At 34.0% G+C, this 23,673-nt stretch overlaps 1 protein-coding gene across 4 annotated transcripts in view; it reads right to left on the reverse strand.

Annotated features, from left to right (window-relative positions):
* Positions 1-9,161: 9,161 nt before the first annotated feature.
* Positions 9,162-23,673, reverse strand: part of ARHGAP5 (Rho GTPase activating protein 5) — a 79,430-nt gene continuing 64,918 nt past the window's right edge. For 3 of the 4 annotated variants that reach the window (XM_031024000.2, XM_006729540.3, XM_006729539.3), the window contains exons 4-7: positions 20,061-20,138; positions 17,562-17,693; positions 16,749-16,854; positions 9,162-12,732 (exon numbers count right to left, since the gene is read on the reverse strand). In XM_031024000.2, the coding sequence (XP_030879860.1) occupies positions 12,405-12,732; positions 16,749-16,854; positions 17,562-17,693; positions 20,061-20,138 (644 nt within the window). In that variant the 3' untranslated portion in view covers positions 9,162-12,404. The remainder of the gene's footprint in view (positions 12,733-16,748; positions 16,855-17,561; positions 17,694-20,060; positions 20,139-23,673) is intronic. The other variant, XM_081830654.1, reaches the window with a different exon arrangement.

Below are 23,673 nucleotides of genomic sequence, written 5' to 3' on the forward strand. Positions count from 1 at the left end.
CTGAGCCAGCCAGGAACCCTGATCTTGTTAGTTTTTCTGATGGTCTTCATATTGATGTTTTGAAGCAAATTTGTCCATTTTTTCCCTAGGTGTCCTAAGCTAGAGGATTGGTCCAAATGATATTACCTGGCATTATTATAAATGGAAATACCTTCTTGTTATCATGAAATCCCACTTACATTCTAACTATATAGATTTTGACTTTCTGTAAGGCAAATGTAGCATAAGGGTGGGAACTGTGGTAAAAAAAAAAATAAACTTGTATAACTAAGTTTGGCTCCTTTCCTTTCAAATTTCATGTGTTATGTTCACATAAAATGCTTGATTTATCTTTCTTTTTTGGAGGGATGGCCCTTGGAGTTATCTACTGTGCCAATTTCACTGATGTCATTTTATAATTCATTGTCAAATGGTAAAGCAATCCTGCATCTTTGGTCATAGCATATTATCCTTTTTGTAAATTGCTTGTTTCAACTTGCTAAATTGTTGGTATCAAGGTAACACTGGCATTATAGAATTAGATGACACAATGCTCCTCTTCAATTTTCTTGAAGAGACAGTAGAAATAACATGTGGTGAGTTAATGAAATCATGTTTATAGCAGCCAAAGAAATGTGTGCAGAGGAAACTTGTTGAAGACTATTAGCTTTTTGGTGAGAACAATTGCTTAGTTTAGAACACTAGGTAACATCCATTTAAAAACAATGCAAAGAATTCCAAGTGGTTTTCCTTGAGTCGCAGATCTTACCAATACTGCTCAGTTACTATCTACTCAGTCAATGCTGAGTTTGAACTGACTAAACAACCTCTATGGATGTTTTGTGAAACAGCCAAAGAAGGTTGAGAAAATGTTCAATACAACCTTAAATAGAATCTGTTCTTACAACTGATGGTGGGAAAATATAGGTGTAGAACAGAAAGAAGCTTTGTTGGACAAATTTATCAAGCTCTTGCAATGTAAAGGCTTCAAATTCATGGTTATTCATTGTATTATTTAACAGCAGGTCCTTTACAGAAAATATTTGAACCTATCATGTGTTATTAAATGAGCAGTATCAATGGTGGACTTCATCAATTTTTACACACCTATCTATTGTAAATTTCATGAATTTGTCAGGGCCAGGATTTGAAATTTTTCTGAATTAGAGGACCCACCCCAACCGCCATTACTGAACACTAAATTGTTTTCAAAATCAGCTTATTGTTGCTGATTTGATGTTTCTCATTGAATTCAACCTAAAATTACAAGGCAAAGCAGTGGTCATTTCATGATAATTAACATTGAATCACAAGCAAATCTCAAGTTGCTTTATACATTTTCTGTACTATTAGAAATTAAAATGAAAAAAAATTTTCAATTCCAAATTTGTATTAGATGTACTTTCCAAGCTCACACTATAATTTTAGCAGTTTTTGACCTTGATGGACTTGCAAAGGAAATTAATTTTAAAATCTATTTAACCATGTGATTGTAGAATTTCCACACAACCTTTAATTGGAAATGGTTAATTTGTAACATAATGACATTTAAAATTTTTGTCAATAGAAAATTTTGTTTTTTCGTGTCTACGGAATATCCTTGCTTTTAGCCTCCTGGGCTACAAAGCATAAAATATTTACCATCTCCTAATGTAACAGTTTGTCAACTGTATTTCAATGAAAAATATATTTACCATCTGACCCTTTATAAAGTTTTCTAGTCCACATCCTAATCAAACTGGCAAGTTTGAATTATTCCTTAAGAAAAGTGCAGTAAGATGCCCTTTCCTCAACACATTCTCAGATGTTCTCCTCAGAATTTTTCTCACAAATATACCCATATAATTTCTGAGATGCATAAAATCTATAATGTGCAATTTCATCGGATTCTGTGAGAAGCTTTCTCACTTTAAATATAGATTGTTTCGTTTATGAATTCTGATATATACTGCAAACTAATGCCAAGGCCTCTCCCCCACTAAATGCACCAACAGTGACTCAGGTACTATGGTCATATCAATCTGTTGGGGAAGGCCTAACACACACATACACAGGCACTTTTTCTCCTTTGTCAATCTGTTGATGCTGCTGTGGTATTTTCTAGAGAAGCTACTATATGGTCAGTACATTCTCTGACATGTATTTAAAACAAGATTTCTCCATGAAGATGCTCTTATTTTATAAAAACAGTTTCTCCGCTCCAGTCAGTTTTCTGATACTGAAATTTAATCTAGCACTTAGTGTCTTCCTACTCACTGCATATATATGGTTTCACTCTGAATTTTCTGATACACTTGGCGTTGTGACTTGGAAATGAAGAAAACGAACTGTGCCTTCCTAAGATAGCTCCCCAGTATGAACTTCAATGTGCAACTGTATGAGTTATCTTTTGCGGTGTAAATTACCCCCAAAACTCAGCAGCTTAAAACACTTAACTACATTTCTGAGGGTCAAGAATCTGGGTTGCATAGATCTAGTTCTGGTTATCTTGTGAGGTTTCATTCAAGGTGTCAGCTGGGGGCGGAAGAATCAGCTTCCAAGCTCATTCATCATTATAGAGTGGGTGCCCAAGAGGGGAAACCACAGTCCTTTATAATCTAGCCTTGGACATAACATACCATCACTTCTGCTGTTTGCTCCTGGTCACACAAGACCAATCTTGGTAGAATGTAGGGGACCATACAAAGACGTCACAACACCAGAAGCCAGGGCATCAGGGGCCATCTCGGGAGCTGGCTATCACTCAATAAGCCAGTTTGACTTGAGGCTGATGGACTTTCAAACGCAGTACCTAATACAGTCTCTCTCCAGTATGAAATTCTGATGTACACAAGAGTTGTGACTTCTGGTGAAGGCTTTTTCACAGTCATTGCATTCAAATGACTTCCTGCCAGTGTGGATTTTCTAAAGTGCAACCAAGACTTAACAGGTGAAGGCCTTTTCAAATTTCAGTACGTTCATGGATTTCTCTCCAGTATGAGCATTATTGCTATGTCTTTTGGTAAATGTCTCTACATATTTAATGCATGTATTAAGATTTTTGTTCTGAATGGTTGCAAATATTCAACCATTGTGTGTGACTTGAATTTCCCAGTTACCATGTTTCTTTCCAGTACGAATGGTCTGACGTTCAAATGGCTTCTGAATGAAGACCTGCTTACATTCTGTACACATGTAATTCTTATGTATGAATTCTTCAAAGGAATCTAAATACTGATTGGTGGGCAAGGTCTTTCTTTATTTCATGTTGGCCTATATCCTCAACTCTATTTTCCACAGGAGCCTGAAAGAGGTTGGGCTGTCTTTTAAGTTCCGATCAGTTGCTATTAGAGGTGGGTTAGTCTCAGGACTGAGCTCTCAGGCTGTTTTCATCTGAGACACCAAAACCTACAAACCTTGTGGGTTTTAGAAGGAACTTGATTCATTGATCAGTCTCTCAGGAACTACAGTTGGAAATCTCAATGACAACAGTAAACTCTCTCAGGACTACTTCTGCTTTCCTCGGTTTTTATTTATTGAAGGCCTACTGGTGATGAAGTACCTTACCTTTTGTCTAGATCCATCTTTACTCCAGAAGGACCTTTTCTTTGGAAGATACTGCTCCCCCTCATCCCCATACTGCCAGCATTTTAAAGATGTCATTCCACTGTCTTCTGTCCTTGTTGATTTCTATTGAGGTATCAACTGTCAGTCTTATTGGTGCTCCACTAAAGGTAATTAAAGTGTCTTTTCTCTAGCTGCTTTAAAAATAAGGTCCGTCTTGGATTTTCAGCACTTTGCCATGGGTATCTAGGCATAGTTTCAAATATTTAGCTCTGTTTAACTGGTATTGGCTGAACTTTAATCCGTGGGTTTTCATCAATTTTGCAAAACTGCTTGCTAGCCATAACCTCAAGCACTGTTTCTGCCCTAATCACTCTCCCCCGACCCATGACTCCAAAGTACATGTCAGACATTTTGAACATATCCTGATATTATCCAGTGAAAATCTTGTCTTCTGGTTCACTAATCTTTTCTTCTACTGAACAGTTACCTCATCAAAGGGAGTTCTCTCCCCCCTTTATTTAAGTAGGCTCCACACCCAGCGTGGGGCCCAGTGAGGGGCCTGAACCCACAACCCTGAGATCAAGACCCAAACCAAGATCAAGAGGCAGACGCTTAATGGACTGAGCCACCCAGGGGCCCCTCACCTAGGAAGTTAATTTTTTTCAGTTCTAGAGGTCCTTTCAAACAAAAATCATTCCTTGATGAAAAACTTCACTATTTCATGTCAACCCTCTCCATTTTCTTTCACATTAAATCAGTTTTTTAAAAAGTCAGTTTTACACAATCTAGATAATTTGGATTCAATCATACATTTCTTCTCCCTCTTACCTGTCATATAATTTTGTTGCTTCACACACCTAGTAATCTTTAAACTGTGTGCTGGATATTGTGTATAAAAGAACTGTAGAGGCTCCAAGACAATTTCTTCCTCTTGAAAAGGGGATCCCCCTTTGCTTTGTTAGGCAGACTTTTGGTAAGATTTAGCCCAAACTCATCCCTGTGCCTAGAGTACAAGCCTAGAAAGTTTTTGGTTGAGAAACTGGGTGGACCTTTGCTTCTTCAGCCTTGAAAGATTTCAAGGGATTCAGTTTCGCCTTTGAGAAATTTTCAGTTTAGCTTTTTTGCCCAAATTTCAACATTTAACAAATAGAACGTAGAAAAACTGGCTGTTCTTTTAAGGCTTTCAAGCCTCCAATTTTGTCACTCCAGCCCTATGCAATCAGTAAAAGCACAGCTGATTTCTCCTTCCCTAACATGGCCCTTTACCTGGGCCAAATCCAGATGCCCACACTAAGCCAGCTTCTACAAAGTAAACTGGAGTGTAAGAGTTTGTGATCTTCCACTAAGCTCTGAATACTTCTCCCCTCTATACAGGATTGAGTCTAGTGTACACCTCCTTTCCACATCACATTGTTGCCTTTAAAAATACGGCTTTTGAAAATTATCCTGCCTAATAGAGCGTTCGATGGTTGTTATTGACCTGAAGTGAGCTACATCCTCTCATATGAAAAACTGAACCTCTACAGTGTTGGTAATGCAAATAATTAAAAGTGGTAGAAAAAATGGTGACTTTTGGAAAGCTCGGAATATATAAATTTACAACACTGAACACATTCTGCAATGCAAATCACTCTATATCCTCCAATTCCTTTTATCATCAGTTTCCTGTTTCTTTGATAGAACCTTTTTATTCACAAAGAGTTAAGGGGGAGAAGACATTTTACAGTTGAATTTGGGGTGCCTGGGTGGCTCAGTTGGTTAGGCGACTGCCTTCAGCTTGGGTCATGATCCCAGAGTTCTGGGATTGAGTCCCGCGTCGGGCTCCCTGCTCGGCGAGGAGTCTGCTTCTCCCTCTGACCCTCTCCCCTCTCATGCTCTCACTACCCCCCCCCCAAATAGATAAAATAAAAATAAACAGTTGAATTTTCTAAGAAGTAACAGTAAAAGTTTCCTTAGTAATATGCCCAGATCTTTGCCATTAAAATGTTCAGTTTTGACTGGTTTATTACAACTTATGGTCATAGAATTGCTCAGTAACTATCAAGTCTACATATTGATACAAAGTTTAAATTTGAATGCCAAGGCTTTTTTTTTTCTACTTAATGAACCCTTCTCATATGAACTTTTTTTCCCAGAAACTCCATTTTGTCTTCCCCAGATGGAATATATAAGCACATAACCGGGAATAAATCTCTTAATCTTGCACCTCAGAGATGTGTATAGTTGGATGGCTTCTGGATAGCTTAACTAGTTCCCACTAGTGATTCTTTGGAAACCATGGCTATAAAGAGAAAAATACTCAAAAGCCAGCACGTTCTTAAAACTTCTAAGGTTATTCTGAGTTGAAGAAACTTGATTGAATTTGTCTGAATTAAGATTTGCTGCCTATACGCCTCAGATGGCACTTAAATAGACTAAAAACAGCCAAAAAGATTTCAGAAGCAGAAACTTACATTTTGAAGAGAGTATCCATTAAATAGTGGTCGCATACTTCCAGATCTATTATAGACATGATTTTGGTATTTTAGGGTTAGTAAAAATATTAATCATTTATGTCAAAATTTACTTATTAAGTATGCTCACGATTAATGTATAGTTTGTAGAGATGCAATGACCACCACTAAAAATATTACTGTAAGGGGCACCTGGGTGCTCAGTTGGTTAGGCATCCAGCTCTTGATTTCAGTTCAGGTCATGATCTCAGGGTTATGGGATTGAGCCTTGTGGTTCTGTGCTCAGTGGGGAGTCTGCTTGAGATTCTCTTCCTCTCCCTCTGCCACTCTCCCTGCTCTCGCTCTCTAAATTTTTAAAAAATATATTACTTCAAGTCATCTTTAAGAATAGAAGGCGGGGCATGCCTGGGTGGTTCAGTCGCTTAAGCGTCCGCTTAAAATGTCTTTTCCCCCTTAACTCTTGGTTTCGGCTCACGATCTGAGTCATGGGACTGAGCCTTGCATCGGGCTCTGCACTGGGTATGGAGCCCGCTTGGAATTCTCTCTCCCTCTGCCCCTCCCCTGCTCATGCTCTCGGTCTCAAAAAAAAAAAAAAAAAAGGCAGCAAAGCTGTGAAAGTAGTTCAATTCTGATATATACAATTATATCACCAGTCTTACACACTGGATGTAATGTTTTAATAACTTATTATGATCTTTTAAAGAACTATTCCACATAGCTCATTTACTTTATTACAACTAAAAAAGGTAATACCCTTTGGGAATAAAGGGTGCTAAAAGAGAGGACAATTATCATCACCCTCTGTAAAATATTACTTCGACCTATATTATTTGGAGTTAATCTATCATAATTATTTCACATAATTGGAAACTTGGAAGATTGAATTTTACTAACAATCTATGCCAGGGATCATCTGGTCAGCTGCATCTTTTCTGTAGACACAGTTTTACTGGAACACAGTCATGTTCATTTATTTCTATATTGTTTATGGCTCTTTTTGCACTACAACAATAGAATTGAGATCATATGGTAAGATATCTACCATCTGTCCTTTGACAGAAAAAGTTCGCTCACCTTGATCTACACCATGAAAATAATAATTTAAATGGATTTTAAGTAATTTACAACTGCCATTTTTTTTTTTTAAGATTTTATTAAGTAATTTCTACACCCAATGTGGGGCTTGAACTCACAACCCTAAGATCAAGAGTCGCATGCTTCACCGACTGATCCAGACTGGTGCCTCACAACCGTCATTTTGTAAAGAATTGGATAAGGCATTTTAGTTTGTATTTGAAAAAGGCATCACTGGTAATGGTTTCTCTCTATAAACCAAAAACATTTAGCAAACTGTACCTTTGAGCACCAACAAAGATGAAAAAGCTGAAAATGAAATTTCCAATAAGTAAATTTGAGAGAGTATCCAAAGGTTATGTTCTCTCAGATAGCGTGGGTTTTTGTTTTTAAAATCTTTTCACCTGCATTTAAAATAACCTAGGTCCTATGCTAATAACAGCAGCAAGGATAGTATGGAATGCTTCTAATTTTACTTATCATTTTAGAGTAATAAATATAAGGTGGCGTCACTGAACAACTACAAAGACATTTATTTGGATAAAATGAAACACCAAAAATCTAGAGAAAAGGGAAAGAAAACCCAGAGCTCCAAATTTAAAATGGGTAAGCTCTTTTAAAAACTGGCAAGCATCTAAAACATATTAAATGATTAGGACAAAACATTCAGTTCAAGGTCACAAGAAAATGATCTTGTGAGTAGATACCTAATTACAAGTAACTTGGATGATTTAGTGAAGCAATGAATAAATAGGTCAATTGTTAAGCCTACATCACTTGTATTGGAGTAAGATTTAATACAGAATAGAAATAAATCTGAAAAAACAGGTCACAACACTAAGAGAATCTTAACTAAAAATTAGGCAAACTTTCACAACAGGAGAGCCATTATTAAGTTGTTCATCATTTTTACCATGTGAGGCAAATAAAATTGAATAGAAAATCTACACTGTGGGAATATACAAATGTTCTTCCCACAAACTCCATGACAACTACTCAGTGTGTATACTGCAGGTCTTAGACTATTTGTAAAATGACTAAACCTAAACTGCTAGCACTGCATTTTTATAATTTTATACATTAAACTTAGTAATGACCAAAATCTTAACTTTGACTATCATTGATTAGCTTTTCAAAATCGTTCCTATTGCCTGAAAGATTTCTCTAAGACTAATATTCAATATTTTAAGATTTAAGTGATAACTGTGGATTCCCCCCACCTAGACCCACCTACCCACAAAGAAATAAAATATGGGGTGGGGGGGATAAATGGAATCACGCTGATAGGATGATGACAAGGTTCAACTGAGGTTAATGTTTTGTCCAAAGTTCATTAATTAGATTTTAACTACTTTAAAAAGATCATGGTACCTGGCTATCTAATGGCTGGATACTGGGCATCAGCTATTAATGCTTGTACAGTTTGCTCAACTATACACAGATGTTACCATAAGAAATCAATTTTGAAGAGTAATTCCTTCTCCTATTACATCTTGGAAAATTTTATTTCCAGATGTTTGATAAATTGAAAAGGCTGCTGAGAATTCCAAGAGTTCAAATACAATAAAAAAATTAAGACCTATAAAGCACTGAAACAAATCAGAAATTGTTCAACCTAAAAATTAATTAAAATGACTGAATTCAAGATAAACAAAAAGATTAAAGTCAAACAAACTTTACCAGATCCATAGGTTCTGAGAACATACATCCATAAAGCTGGGCTTAATATTCATAATCCATGAAGAGAAAACAAAAGTATATTCTTCAATGTCAGCAGCTCTGCTAATAAACTAGAATAGGCTTCAAAATCTTTCCAGGGGCTCAAAAGAATGTCTAGCCACAGCTCAAAATTCAGGTTCAGGTAAGAGCTGAGTCAGAAATCTGAGCAATCCATCTTTTCCTGAACATTTAAAAACTGAATCTCCACCAGTACGTATGCATCCAAAACGAATTTTGGATCTCCTCTCACGGTATAGTAAAAAGCTCAATAATATAGCTCCCTAATAAAACTTTCATCATATTGACAAATTTATTTTTATTTTATTTTACGCCAAGAAAAAAGGCTTTTACCAATGAAATGGTAAAATTAGAGGCAACTATAACTTAAAATTACATAGCTTCTTAATGTTTTATTCGTAGCATTCTTTATACAGAAGCTTCACTGATATTTAATTTACTGCAGCATCCTGTGGGTGAAGCACAAAATTACATTAATTATAAACAAAGAAACAAAGCACTTCTGACTTTTTAAAATTATATATATATATTTATATCCAGTTGACAAATAGCATCACATTACTGTATAAAAAACTAAAAATCACCATGGAAGCTAAGGCCTAAATTCTTATTCCAATTGTTCCCTTTTGTTTATATCTAAGAGATATTAGAAATTAAATTCCAGTACCTCAAAAAAAAGGTCTACATTATTTACACACAGTATGGAAAATAAAAGATGCTTTTTGGCTAAGTTAGATTGCTGTTACCTACAGTATATACAGCGTAAATTTTAGGGGGGAAAAAGCACTACTAAACAAATACAATTTCAAATGGAAATGTATTATGCCTAGAATTTTGTTCTAAAATTAATTGTGTATCCTAGTGTCTGTCTGTTGAATAGAATTTGTCTTCCAATAAATCTACTAAAAATTTGAAAAGGAGTACCACTATACTTCTTTATATTGCTAATCTAGACACTGTTGAGTACAATATTGTAATAACTATAAGCACTGAAGCTTAAATGAAACAATGGCAACATGTGTGTAGATGGAATTTTATTTAAAATTGTAAAATATAATGCCTTAATATTTACCCATAATTATGAGACTATCTAATATTCTTTTCATCCTTTAAGTCTCATTATATAATATGTCCCTAAACAGTGAAACCTTCCAGTAACTTACCAAAGAAGAAGTTTAATTATATTATTCTGTTCTTAGAATTATTTTTCTGATAATTAAAAACATATCTAAACCCTTGGCAAAAACAAACGCAATCAATTCAGTGTAACAGACTGAGCTTTAAACTGTACTTTAATTTTCAATTAACTGTAACCTACAGGTTAATTGAACCAAATTTAGAATTTTAAATGAGCCCTACAAAGGTTTTCAAATCAATTATAGAATGCATAGAAAAGTGGAGGTAAGTTTTGGGGAAGGTGTAAGGTAGTTAATGTGGAAAATGGTAAATGCTAAACAAAATGGTACTAAATGTACATGAAAGTTAAATTAACATAGTATAAAAGAGAATAGCTTAAATAAACTGGGATTCACATATTACAATAGCAAAGTCATGACTGAATGAACTGAAGACAAGAACAGTTCTGAAAATTCTCTTTTCAGCCTACTTCCAAAAGAAATAGTCAGGCTTTTTTCCTGTACATAGTTTTGAGCTTTGTCTATACCATATATAGTAGAAAAATAAATTCTTTAGCAACCTAGAAACAGTTTATAAAACTCTTAAAGTTTAATTTTCTTTGCCAGACATGCCAATGTTAAACTGACAGCTATAAATTAAAGCTATATAGACAATAGGTTATTAAGTAATATAGAACAAGTTAAGAATACTACATTTACCGGATTTTTCTTTTTAAAAATTACTGTACTTTCTTAATTCCTGTGTGCTTTGCAATAGGAATAATAGGGACTTTGTTTTCTTAGAAAAGATAATAACACATAAGAGTATAACACAAGTAAGATAATTTATAATATACATGTACTTCAACAGCAGCCTGGTTCATGTTGACATCTTGATTCTGAAGTTAAAATTAGAAGTATAATACCTAGGACATAACAGTTGGGAAAGACAGTATTTATTTTAGGGAAAAATGAGCAAATCAAACTCTTAGGAGCCTCGAATCTCAAAATCATCTATTTACTATAATACACATAAGACAACCTTAAAATTGCAGTATGAATGAAGATTACAACATGGACCAAAGAATTTCCTCTTCCTACAGAAAAATGTAACCTAACAATGAAAAACACAGCATTTTTTTCTTTGCAGAAAAAAATGGCATGGTTTGATAATAAACGAATTTTGAATGAAGCCTAAAAATATTTACCTATGCCACCTATTCTGAAATTTTTATCCATAATTTAGTGTTCTGGTTGTATCTTCACTAACCAAATGTTTAACCCCCAAAGCAGCAGTCATTTACAGCAAATCTGGTACCAACGTCAAAAGAAAAAACTGTTTTAAAAAATGGTGCAAAAGCATTTTGATTTTAGTACAACATATCACAGAAAAGAATATGAATACAAGTTTGCAATTTTATATATACATACTCCAAAGAGGCTGTCAGTACCCAAAGTATTTTTATTGCTATATTAGCAATGGATTTTTGGATATGTTTTTAAGGGCCACATAAAAATAGATTCAAGGAACAGATTAAATTGAAGTCCTAGATTAAAATGTTTGGTTTAAAGAATTTTCTACAACAAATTTCATGTTTATGTATGAAAAGTTATATAACCTTATATGAAAATGTCATGAAGTATTTTCTACACTATACTAAATGTATTTCCCAAGAGGGAAAAAATTAAAATATCTAAAATATATTAGATTAAGATTACAAGACCATCATAGATCTTTTGAACATGCATCTGTTTACAGAATTAACAGTATACAAGATGTTTATTTCATTATGGACCATAAAGAAATGAGTTGGTGACAACTATCCTTTGCACAACATTATCAACTCACTTTAGCCACAAGTATGTCCTTGGTATGCGTGTACAAGAAATATGTTCATTTACCCCTCATCAAATCATCCACAGGTTTACTTAGAAGATGAAGGTGCAGAAATATGTTAAGTGTAGTTTTCTTTCTTTCAAACAACATCCCAAGCATGGCATAAGTAGCCTGAAATTATAAAATACTTAACTGGGCTTTTTGTTATCTACACAGATTGCTAAAATGTAAATTAAATTGCCCAAATTAGCACACCAAATAACAAAATCAGCCATAAAGCAGGCTGAAAAGCATTAAATGTTTCATATATGTGAGTTTTTAAATCATTTAATTTCTATAGAAAAATTTTATTCACAATATAATGTGACAGAAAATGCCACAGGAATGATATACTGATTGCAATAAGGTTGCATGCAACAGCAGCTTTGCATTTTATAGCTATTTTTGTTTATAAAAATTAAACCTCTCCAGTCATGCTTATCACATGGTCTTAGATTTGTAATGTAAGTGAGTAAGGAACACCATATAGTTCAAAGAGAAAATGTTTCATCATTCTGAATGTGAATTACCTGTAAGAAAAATCAAGTATACTACTGAACCCTGAAACATGCATGCCTAGATTTGCTTTTTGTCAATTTCAGGCTGTCTGCAATCAATTCCTACTTATATAATACCAAGAGGATCTGTCTGTAACTGTGGTTGAATCAGCTGAGGTTGCAAGGGTGGAGGCAACTGAAGCGGTACCATTGGTTCCACCAACTGTCCTGGGTTTGAAGGTGGTGGAGGAGCCACAGTGTTCACAGTTTCTACAATTTCTCCATTATAAAAGAAAAACTGACACTGCTGAATGAACGTTTCAACAACAGATTGATGGATCTTAGTGGTAGACAGAAACTCTCGATTTTCAAAATCGGGTCTCATCAAGGTTGGCCAAAAACAGATGGATAAGTTGTCTGCTGTCATTAGGTTGATTTTATTTTGCTGACTAACCCTGAAATTATGATAGGAAAAAACAGTTAGAAACCAATCAAAATTCATGACAATTTAAGTATCCTAGATCTCAGATGATTTAGTTTTAAACCTTTTATCTTAACTTCAAATTTAAAACATTTTTCTTCTTATACATTCTAAGATGTTCAACTACATTCCAGTAACAGGAGACAGCAGTAAAATCCATTTCTTATGAGAACCAAAGATAGTCTTTAAAAAAAAAAAATTGTTGTACCCAGCGGTTTTATAATTTACTTAGAGAAGCCTCCTTAATTTGTGTGGGGAAAAAAAAACACACACCTTTTTCTCAGAGTAAAGAGAACACGTGACAAATTTTAATGAGTTTCTGGTAACAGAAACAGAAAATTCTAATTGCATATACAAATTCCTTGACTATTACGAGAGATGAAGAGACAACTATGGTATGCCATCTCTTTGAACCTTGGAAAAACCAAGCTTTAGAAAAATTACTCTATCATAATGCCCCAACCAAGAGGCTTTTCAACTTACAAAAAAATTAGTTTCTACTACTGCAAAAAATAATTTTTTCAATCATTAAGTATTTGTACCTTGCTACAAATTTAATTTGAAAGACAAAAGTTCACAGAAACACATTCCACCTTAAAATTCTTAGGATTTAATAATAATTTACAAATGATCGATCATACGTTATTAACAGATTTACATCTAGTTCTTTAAATATGTGAGCAAGCACTTCTATCATTATCTGTAAGAAACAAGAAACATAAGAGGCAAATCTTGAATTATAACTCAAAATTATTAAATTGAGAAAGAATCTTAGCTGACCCTCTTATTCCACACATAAAGAAACAGCCCAGTATGCAAGGTAGTGGGAAAATCTCATAATTAAATTTGCACATCAAAATATTTTAAATATAAACCAAATCTCCTCTCCCCAACCATAGGAATTGCTCATCTGAGGTAAAATATGTGCCTTAAATATATGTGTTCTATGGTAAAAGTTATTACTATCTGTTAAGAGTCAAAATTAGAATATTTAGAATAAAATTAACCTTCTGTTAAAATATAGTGGGCCTAGTCAGGTGTTTCTATGCAGTAGGCAAGTATAGATTCTAAGAAAAGAAAAAAACCTTAAAGTTGAAAGACATGAGAGTATGGGCATCAGGTCTAATTGCTGGGTCAAAAATTGTAAAAGAAAGGTTCCAAATAAGAGATGAGGGTGGCCAGGGAAGGCTTCTTTGAAGAGGTAATGTTTGATGTATGAATTAAGAGTGATGGGCATTTGGGGGCACCTGGGTGGCTCGGGTGGTTGAGCGACTGCCTTCGGCTTGGGTCGTGATCCTGGAGTCTCGGGATCGAGTCCCGCATCGGGCTCCTTGCTCGGCGGGGAGTCTGCTTCTCCCTCTGACCCTCCCCCCTCTCATGTGCTCTCTCTTTCAAATAAATAAATCTTAAAAAAAAAAACAAACAGTGATGGGCATTTGGTAAAACGGTAGGAAGGAAGGGTAATTCAGTCAAAACAATGGTTCTCAACTTCAGTGTCTATCAGAACCTCCTGGAGGGCTTGTTAAAACACAGACTGATAATTACGTCTGGGGTGGGACCTGATAATTTGCATTCCTAACAAGTTCTGAGGTGATGCTGCTGCTGCTGGTTTGAGGACTGCATTTTGAGAACTGAGGCAGTCACATTAAGATGTAATGACAGACAGGCACAAATTGATACTTTTGGTTAAGTGCTATTAGTTTAATACAGTTACCTGATGTGTACTTGGGGGAAATGGAAAAAAGGTATAACTGAAGAAGTTAGAACCAGACCACTTAAACAGTTTTTTCTTTAGGATATAGGATGTTATTCAATCAGAAAGATATATTTATAGAAAGATCATTCTGACATCAATCAAAGGAGGATCAAGAGGAAAACTGGCATGGAGAGAGCTTAATTACAAAGAAACTAGAGTTACCTAAATGAGAAATGATAATGGCTAAACTAAAGCCGTGGCAGAGGAACAAAAAGGAAAATAAATGAGAAAAAATGGATTTGACACAGTAACTCACTGAATATGGAAGGTGAAAGAGAATGTAACAAAAGAGTAACTCTATGGATTAGTTTTTGCAATTTGTCAATCATCCATTATATATTTATTTGTCATTTATTTCCTATACTAGAATTTAAGTTCCATGAAATGAGTGATTGCTTTATTCACGTGCTATGTTCCTAGCCTTTGTAAGAATATCTGGCACACAGAGTTCCCATTACAGTCTATACTTAACTACAGAGTCCCACTACAGTCCTTTTAAAATTTAAGTCTGATGATGTTATTTCTCTGCTCTACTCTCCAGTGGTCCATCTACCATTAAGAGTAACTGGCATGCAATACTATTTTCATTGAGACAAAGTCTCATTCCCCACATCCCCATAAATGTCAGTTGAAGTCAACAATGTGCTTAGTGACATACACCCATAAAGCAACTTCCTTATCAGTAAAACATTTTGAGGATTAAAGCTTTTAAGCCTACACTCTGTGTTAATACTGTCCTATATGACCTCGCACTGTCTCTCTTCCCTTTCTGACCTTACCTCTTAACCCTGTCTATCCTTCTCTCTACTGGAATCACGAAGTCCTCGGCTATTCCTCAACCCATCATATATGCTTTTGTTGTGTGGCTGTATTACTGAAGCCAAGCACGAAAGTGTCTAAAATAATACTGATTGTGGGCTAGCACTGTGTTTCTTTGAACATGCTTTTCCTTTTGTCTTTTTTCCCTATTCTTTTAAATGAAGTACAATTCTTACTTCAGCACTTTAATCTGGCCAGACAATAATATGTTCACAAACCATCCTTATACTCCATATTGGGTAAGTTCTGGTACCATGTACACATCTGTTATCATATCAAAAACCACTTGTATGGTAATTTTCAAAAGATGATATTCCACTAATTATATGTTAATACTAGTATGCTGGTATTTTCTCAAGGAGGGAGACTTCAGAGAACGGTTACTAGAAATGTTAATATAATTTTATACTACACTGAGTGCAAAAATAAAACTTTAAACATTGGTTAATATTCTCTTTTAAGAGGTACAAACTGAAATATACTTAGGTTTTAGCACTGGTGTAGTTAAAAAAAAACCCCAAACTTCAGTTCATTAAAGTGTCACTAAAAAATATTATGAATAGACTTTTGAAAAAATAAGCACAAATACTAATAATTGTTTAGTCCCAAGAACAACTTTGTGAGGTGTTATTTTTCTCATTTTTTATAGTTGAGAAAATGAAGACTTAAGCAAGGTAAGTAATCTGCCTACAGTCGCAGAATAAAAATGTTTCAAAACCAAGCCTGTTTGACTCAACAGTCTGAGCTTTAAGCTATTATACAATACTTTCACTTAAGAAAAGGCATTGTGAGTAGTATCATTTTAGAAAAAAGAATAAACTTCAAGCTTAACATACTTAGGGCTTTTAATACAGGATTAATGTCCTGCATTTCAGGTTAACAGTGTAGATAATAAGATGAATTTAAGTTTCTGATAAAAATTTCACTGTGTGGGCTATATCCAAACAAAACAGGCAAGATATACAAAAGTAACACAGTGTGATACAAAAAGCAAATGAAACATTGGTTCTACTTATAAGATGTGTCACTTATTATGTGACACTGAGCATATAATTTCCCTCTTTAAACCTCAATTTTTCCAACTTCAAATAGGTTGATTTGGTTAATTATTTAAGAGTTATTTCATACCTAATATTCCAAGATTCTACAGAAGAGAACTATTAAAGAATAACAGTAATAAAAAACAGGGGAGATGTACCTATTATACTATTCATGTAATCATTAAATGTACTAAAAGAGTCATACAACACCTTTCTTTAAACAAGTTGATGAAATATCTTAAAAACCCGGAAAAAATAGAACCAAAATTGAACTGTATGTTTAAATTAGTTTGCCTCCTTTTCTCTCAGAATTTATCAAGTCTGAAGTTTGAATGAAATTTATAGTGCATTTGCAAAAACAAAAAATAAAAATACCTGTTTAGATGTGTTATTACATATCTAAATACATCATAGTTTACAGGATGAAATTTCTTAACAATTTCTTTCAATGCATGAAGACGTTCTGTTTTATCTGGGATTTCTGTAAAATTAGAGAGAAATCTGTTAAAATTCATACATTTAAAAATATTCGATAAAGCTTCCTGGTTTGCTTATTGTAAAAGACAATGAACAATCTTTTTGAAGCACATTAGGATAGGTAAACAAAAACAAAATATTCTAAAGAACCTGCTAAATACATTATCATCTATTACAACAGCCTTTCTGCAAATAAAGCTAATCAGAGGTCTAAGTGACTCGGAGACAGTGAAAAAAAAAAATACTGAGTAAGTACTTATTTTCCTACCTTTTTCAAAAAATGACTGAAGACACGAGGCCAAAGTTAATTTGACTTTAAAAAATTTAAATACACGTTTAATACCATACACAGGTTAATATTTTACGGAAATACATTACAGATACATTCATTTGACAAGTTCATTTAATTTTCTTAAAAAGCCTTTGAGTTTGAATCAAAAATGTAAATCTCAAATTTCTAGTACAGTGACCTTCAAACTTCTAGAAGCACTGAGTCACTTGAGAGACCAGCTAAAACTAAGTATTCCTGGGGAATACTCCCGAGATTCTGATTTTGTTTATTTGGAGGAAAATACATTTAAGAAAGAGTCTTATAAGCTAAATTTTTATTAGCTACATGTTCTAGTGCGAGACTGATTTTAACACATAGCAATCAATATATAAAACCCACCAATCATCATCCCTCTCCAAAAAAGGAGGCTTATAACTTACTTGCTGCTTCCAATAACTCTGGATGAAGAGAATATGGAATTAAAGGGTCTGGCAGATCTGCAAAGAAAGCTTTAAGAGCTCCAGCTACAGCATTTACTGTTACTTCCATTGATACTAGACTGATATTATGATCTACAAGACAAAAATTTAAATTTAAATTTATAAAATAAAATTCTGATTTATTGTAAGAGAAGTAAGCTAAACAGGTACTTGTAGATCCAAATTTTTAGAATCTTCTCATCAGCCATGTTTCTTTACAGGCTGATACATCCCTCCCCCACTGTTTTAATTTAAGTTTGCCTGACATAAGGAAAGAGAGAACCAAGCAAGAAGCATCTTCTATTACAACAAAAAATGCTGTTAGGCTTATGAGTATGCTGAAGAACATTAGTTTTCACTAACATCTATCTTTTAAAATATTTTGTTTATATAAGCTATTTAAAAAGGCAATAAGAAAACAGACAAAAGACAGGAATTAAGCACACAAATCTGAGTTACACCTTCTAATTTATGCTTAATTTTTTATATAAAATACTTTTAATTTCAACACTTATCAGTGAAATTCTGACTAAAAAAAGAAGACTGGAAAATACTAAAGATGTATCATAAGGTTAATTTGCTATTAAAAGAATCAATATTTTCCTTTTACAAGTACTATGGATACTTTTGATGGAAAATGTACAAACACAGACCAACAAGAGAAAAAAATTACCCCATACCTAGAGACAATCACTGTTTATACTTTATTTTAGCATATTTCCTTTCAGCCCTTTCCCACTTATTAAAAAAATAAATCAGACAAATCATACATTTTATACTGGATTTCATTTTTAAGGCATTACCTAAGATCATTAAAATTTCACAAGCAACTTTTTAACTTTTCTGTGTGCTAGATAACATTTAATTGTAATATAACTGAAAAGCTGAAAGACTAGTACTAAGAACCTACATATATCCTTAACCCATTATTAAACTTTTGCCCTAAATAGTTTTAATGACCACAAAATATTCCCCCAGATTTAACAATATACATAATATTTTATTACTGAACATTTGGATTTCATTTAAAAACATTAAAGATACTATGATAAACACTTTTATATACTAAAGCTTATTTTCTTAGGCTACATTCCTTGTAACAATAGCTATCTGAAGAATATTTAATATGGTCATACAGAAAACTCTTCATTATCTCATTATTCATCACAGTTCCTCTAATCACTCCCATTCTAAATATGAAAAAGTTAGGATTAAGAAAAATTAACTCCCCTATGGCACAAAGACAGTAAGTGGCAGAACCAGAAAATAAAATCAGGCAGTCTAATTAAAGAGGCCTAGTATTGACCACTACCCGTTCCTTCATTATTTTAAGGGAAATTGCACAAATCTGGTATTATAAAGTTTCAGTTTATCCAACAAAATATTTTTAAAAAATTAAGTACTATATATACAATATACTTTTAAAGCAAGGAAAACACACACACCACTCAACAACTGACATTTTACCATTTCAACACACACAAATCTACATTATTTTACATGGTTATCTAGTATTCTGCTTATAAGCACAGTGGGTAGGCCCTCTCCTCCTTTTTAAAAAATTTCAGACAATGCTGCAATGACTACCCTTTCAAGTATATCTTTGTAAGCTTACACTAAGACTTTTGTAACATAAATATTTGTAAGTGGAATTTCTCTAGCAAAGATACCTGAATTTTAATAGATATACATGAATTGCCTCTCAAAAGGCAACATACCTGCTTGTCTATACTCTATCAACAATCTTTTTCACTGATAATAAACACATAAAAACCAAATCTCTTTGCTTTAATATTTATATCTACAAATCATAGAGACAGAGCATATTTTCATAAACTTGGTTGGTCACTTTCTTCTGATGTGAACTGCTTATCTAGCTTAGATAATATTCCATAACTTCCTCAAGTTTATAGTTTGTCTCCTGATTTTATGTTTTATCCACTATCTCACACAGAATTTTTACATTTTTAGGTAGTCCAATTTATTATCTTGTGTATGCTTTCTAGGTTTCGTATCAAATTCAGGCCTTTCCATACTCTAAGATTATAAAAATATTCACTCCTTTTTCTCCATAATGTTCAGTCTTCATTTTTCATATTTAAAACTTTGATTTCTTACAGAATTTACTTTGAGTAGGGAACTGTTTTGTTTTTATTCCTAATGGTTAGTTGGCCCTACAGCATGAAATAAAATTTTAATTGCATCTTTAAATAAGTACTATCTCTGCTATACAAAGATGCTGGTATGTCATAAGTCAATTTATTATTGTTTTTCTAATTCTGGCAATGGATTTATAGCTTTTCTATTTCCTGACTGTGGTATTTATTCTATCACATACTTCTAATCCTGTTTCAAAACTCTTTCCCTTCAAAATCCCACAACCTTAGAAAATCAATCTTCCCACCATGAAATATCAATAAGGAAAATAATTTTAAAATGATTTTATTTTATATGCCATACCTTGATCAAACTGCTTTTGAATATTGTCTTGATCAGTTTTGTTCCCACTAACACGGTAGAGTCCTTCAGTACATAATCCTAAAAGAAAAAAGAAATATACAAGCTTTTATACATACATACTTATCTACAACAAAAAATATACTTAAGTTTATGTACATCTTAGTGACTTACAAAAATATGGTGGTAAACTGTTAAGAATTTAATTTTTTTGAGCATTTCTTTTTAAATTCTCAATGGACTACTTTTTCTGTTTAACCATTTAGGACACCCAGGTTCCATGCAAAATGAGAAGACAAGTTTCTCCCTATTTCTCCCACCAAATACAGCTAAAATTCCTGAGCATAATATATAGAAAGTCAAAAGACTGGTAGAGAGAAAGTGGGCTATCTAAGGACCCTGGAACTTGAAGAACAATAGGACAGTGAGTTCTCTGGGTTTTCTTTTTGCCTCATATATACTGGATTGGGCAACAGAAGCCTGCAACCCAGAAATACCACTCACTAAGCACAGGCAAAAAAGAAAAAGTAACAGAAAACCAACCACAACAAGAAAAACCTGCTTTCTCTAGTGAAATGTGTGGCCTTAGAAAGCAAAACAAAACAAACAAAAACAAACAAAAAAAGAAAGTAAAACAAAACATTTTTTATTGTAACTGCCCTCCTCTAGCCAAAGACCATGAAACCCACTCCTTACATATATCAGTTGTGACCAAGTAGGGAGATTAGAATTCCACTTCTGCCCAGCAGTAAGAAAGGCACCCCTTCCCCTCCCTGGAATGTCACTAGAGGTGAATGGAGACTAGATCCTAACAAAAGAGGGAAACTACCCTCCCCACCATGGCAGTGTCAGTAGAACCCTATGGAGACCAAGTAGGGCATCCGGACTTCCATCCCCAACTTGAAGTAATGAAGCAGCTCTCCTTCCCTGCTTGTGCAGTGTCAGAAGAGGCCTACTAAAACAGAAGATCCAAAATCTCATAGCATAATATCCAAAATGCCTGGGATACAATAATAGGCTAAAATCATTCATCATACCACAAATGAAGAAAATCTCAACATGAATAAGAAAAGACAATTAACAGACACCAATACAAAGGTGTCAGTTGTGGAATGATCTGACAAGGATTTTAAAGCAGCTATCATAAAATATTTCAACAAGCAATTATAAATACACTAGGAACAAAAAATAGAAAGTTTCAGCAAAAAACCAGAAATACAATAAGAACTGGAAATTTTAGAACTAAGAAATAACAGAACCAGACCTTGAAGATAAATCAATAGAAATTACAGAGTCTAAACAACATAAAGAAATTATACTGGAGAAGAAAAAAAAAAAGAAAGAAAGAAAGCGAGAAAGAAAAAAGAAAAGCCCCAGGGACTTGTAGACAATAACAAAAGATCTAACATTTATATGTCACTGGCCAAAAGTCTATAGCTATTCTCTATGTTCAATAGGAAGTTCCTCAAAGCACTTCTAAAAGAAACTCAATTTGATAAGGCATTGTACTCTTATTGTACTCTTGTTACAGGAGTAACAACAACCACCAATACCACAACAACAACAAAAAAAACCCAAAACAAGTAATCAATGAAAAAGGAGATTATTTCAAACATTCCTTGACCAATGTCACAGCTTTTGCACGGGACAATGTATTATTAATTCCTTCTACTTTCCTACCTAGTTATTAGAATTACTTTAGTCTTTTTTTTTTTTAAGATTTTATTTATTTATTTGACAGAGAGAGCAAGAGATCACAAGCAGGGGGAGTAGGAGAGAGAGAGGGAGAAGCAGGCTCCCCGCTGAGCAGGGAGCGAAACGTGGGGCTTCATCCCAGGACTCCGGGAACATGACCTGAGCCGAAGGCAGACGCTTACCTGACTGAGCCACCCAGGCATCTTAGTCTTTACAAAGAATACACAATAGGAAAGAATGAAGTTTATCTCATGCTGGAGGAAAAGTTAATATTCAGAAATCTATGAACATAAAAGGGAGCAAAAATCCAATGACAAAGTTTCATGGCTAAAGTTGTATTTTTAAATGTTATAAAATTTTACTGACATAGTCACAACAAGAATTATTCTGTAATGAATGAAAGAAACCAGTCACAAAATAATTTATTTTGTATGATTCCATTTATGTCAAGTTCTAAAACAGGTAGTACTTACCTATAAGTGGGGGATGGGGTAATCAGAAGAGGTTATCTTGGGTGGTTGGAAAACTAATTTGGGAAGAGACATAAAGGATGATGAAAATGTTCTGTCTCTTGACAGGTATATGGATGAAACAGGGGTATGCATTTGTCTCAACTCAATCTAAGTGTACCCTTAAGTTTGGTGCACTTCACTCTATGTAACTGGACCTTAAAAATTAAAAAAAAAAAAACAAACAAACTGGGAGCCACTTACTGAACTCTACTTAATAGGTTTCAAATCTAGGGTGTAATGGAGACTTTTGCACATTCCAGACTTGAGCAAATTAGTAAATATGCGGAGAATAAAAGGAGCAAGGATTCCCACTGTTGGCGAAGGAAATTACTAATAAGAGGCAACAGAATTAAATGTACGTTGTGGCATTAGACTGAAATTGAAAGTAACAGCAAAAATTCATGGTTTTTAATAGACTGCTATAGAAGTAAGTACAGATACATACAGACATATATTTCTGAGCTTTCCTAGCCTTTTCTGCTAAGATGGTCCATAAACAGCCCCAATATTGGTTTCTAAATACCATTCTTTACCAAAACAAACCAGAGCAATCTGGAGCAAAGGCTGATGCCAAAGTTCAATCAGAAAAAGTATAAGCCAAGCCTGGTGCATCTTGTGCCAGAAAACTGAAAAAGTACTTAAAGAATTATGGGGACATATCTTAAAAGGACACAGAAGCCATGAAGGAGACTAAGTTACAATGATCTGAATATCAAAATATATAAAAACATTAATGGATTATAACCCATTGACTATATTAAGGATGAATGAATCCATATCAATATAAACAAAAAGTTAATAAATTAAAGTTTTAACTTCAGTGATGAAGTTTGGTAGATATAGCACCAAATAATCAAAATTAATAACACCTATATTGGGGCAAACTGACATTTTGTCTCAACAGATATGATGTACTTAAAAAGACATATCACCCTGGTGGTATTTCTAACAAAAAAATGTAATTCAAATCTAATAATGAGGAAACATCACACAAACTCAAATTGAGGAAGAAAGAGTAGTTCATTTGTATAGTGAAATGTCAACCAATAACCACAGGAGAAATTTAAAAAATCAATGAAGGGTGACTTGGTGGCTCAGTTGGTTAAGCGGCTGCCTTCGGCTCAGGTCATGATCCCGGAGTCCCAGGATCGAGTCCCGCATCGGGCTCCCGGCTCGGCAGGGAGTCTGCTTCTCCCTCTGACCCTCTCCCTTCTCATGCTTTCTCTCTCCCTCAAATAAATAAATAAAATCTTTTAAAAAAATTTAAAAAAAAATCAATGAAGACTAAAACTAGTGGCTAAAGGTCTGATGATAATTTCAAAAACTCTTTTGAATTAAAGGGGTTTTAAAAGACTAAAAGAACACTAAATGCAATGCACCTAAATTAAATTATATCCTAGACTGCCCCT

This window comes from Leptonychotes weddellii, chromosome 9, assembly GCF_054177405.1.
Source record: "Leptonychotes weddellii isolate Sample4059 chromosome 9, ASM5417740v2, whole genome shotgun sequence".
NCBI lineage: Eukaryota > Metazoa > Chordata > Mammalia > Carnivora > Phocidae > Leptonychotes > Leptonychotes weddellii.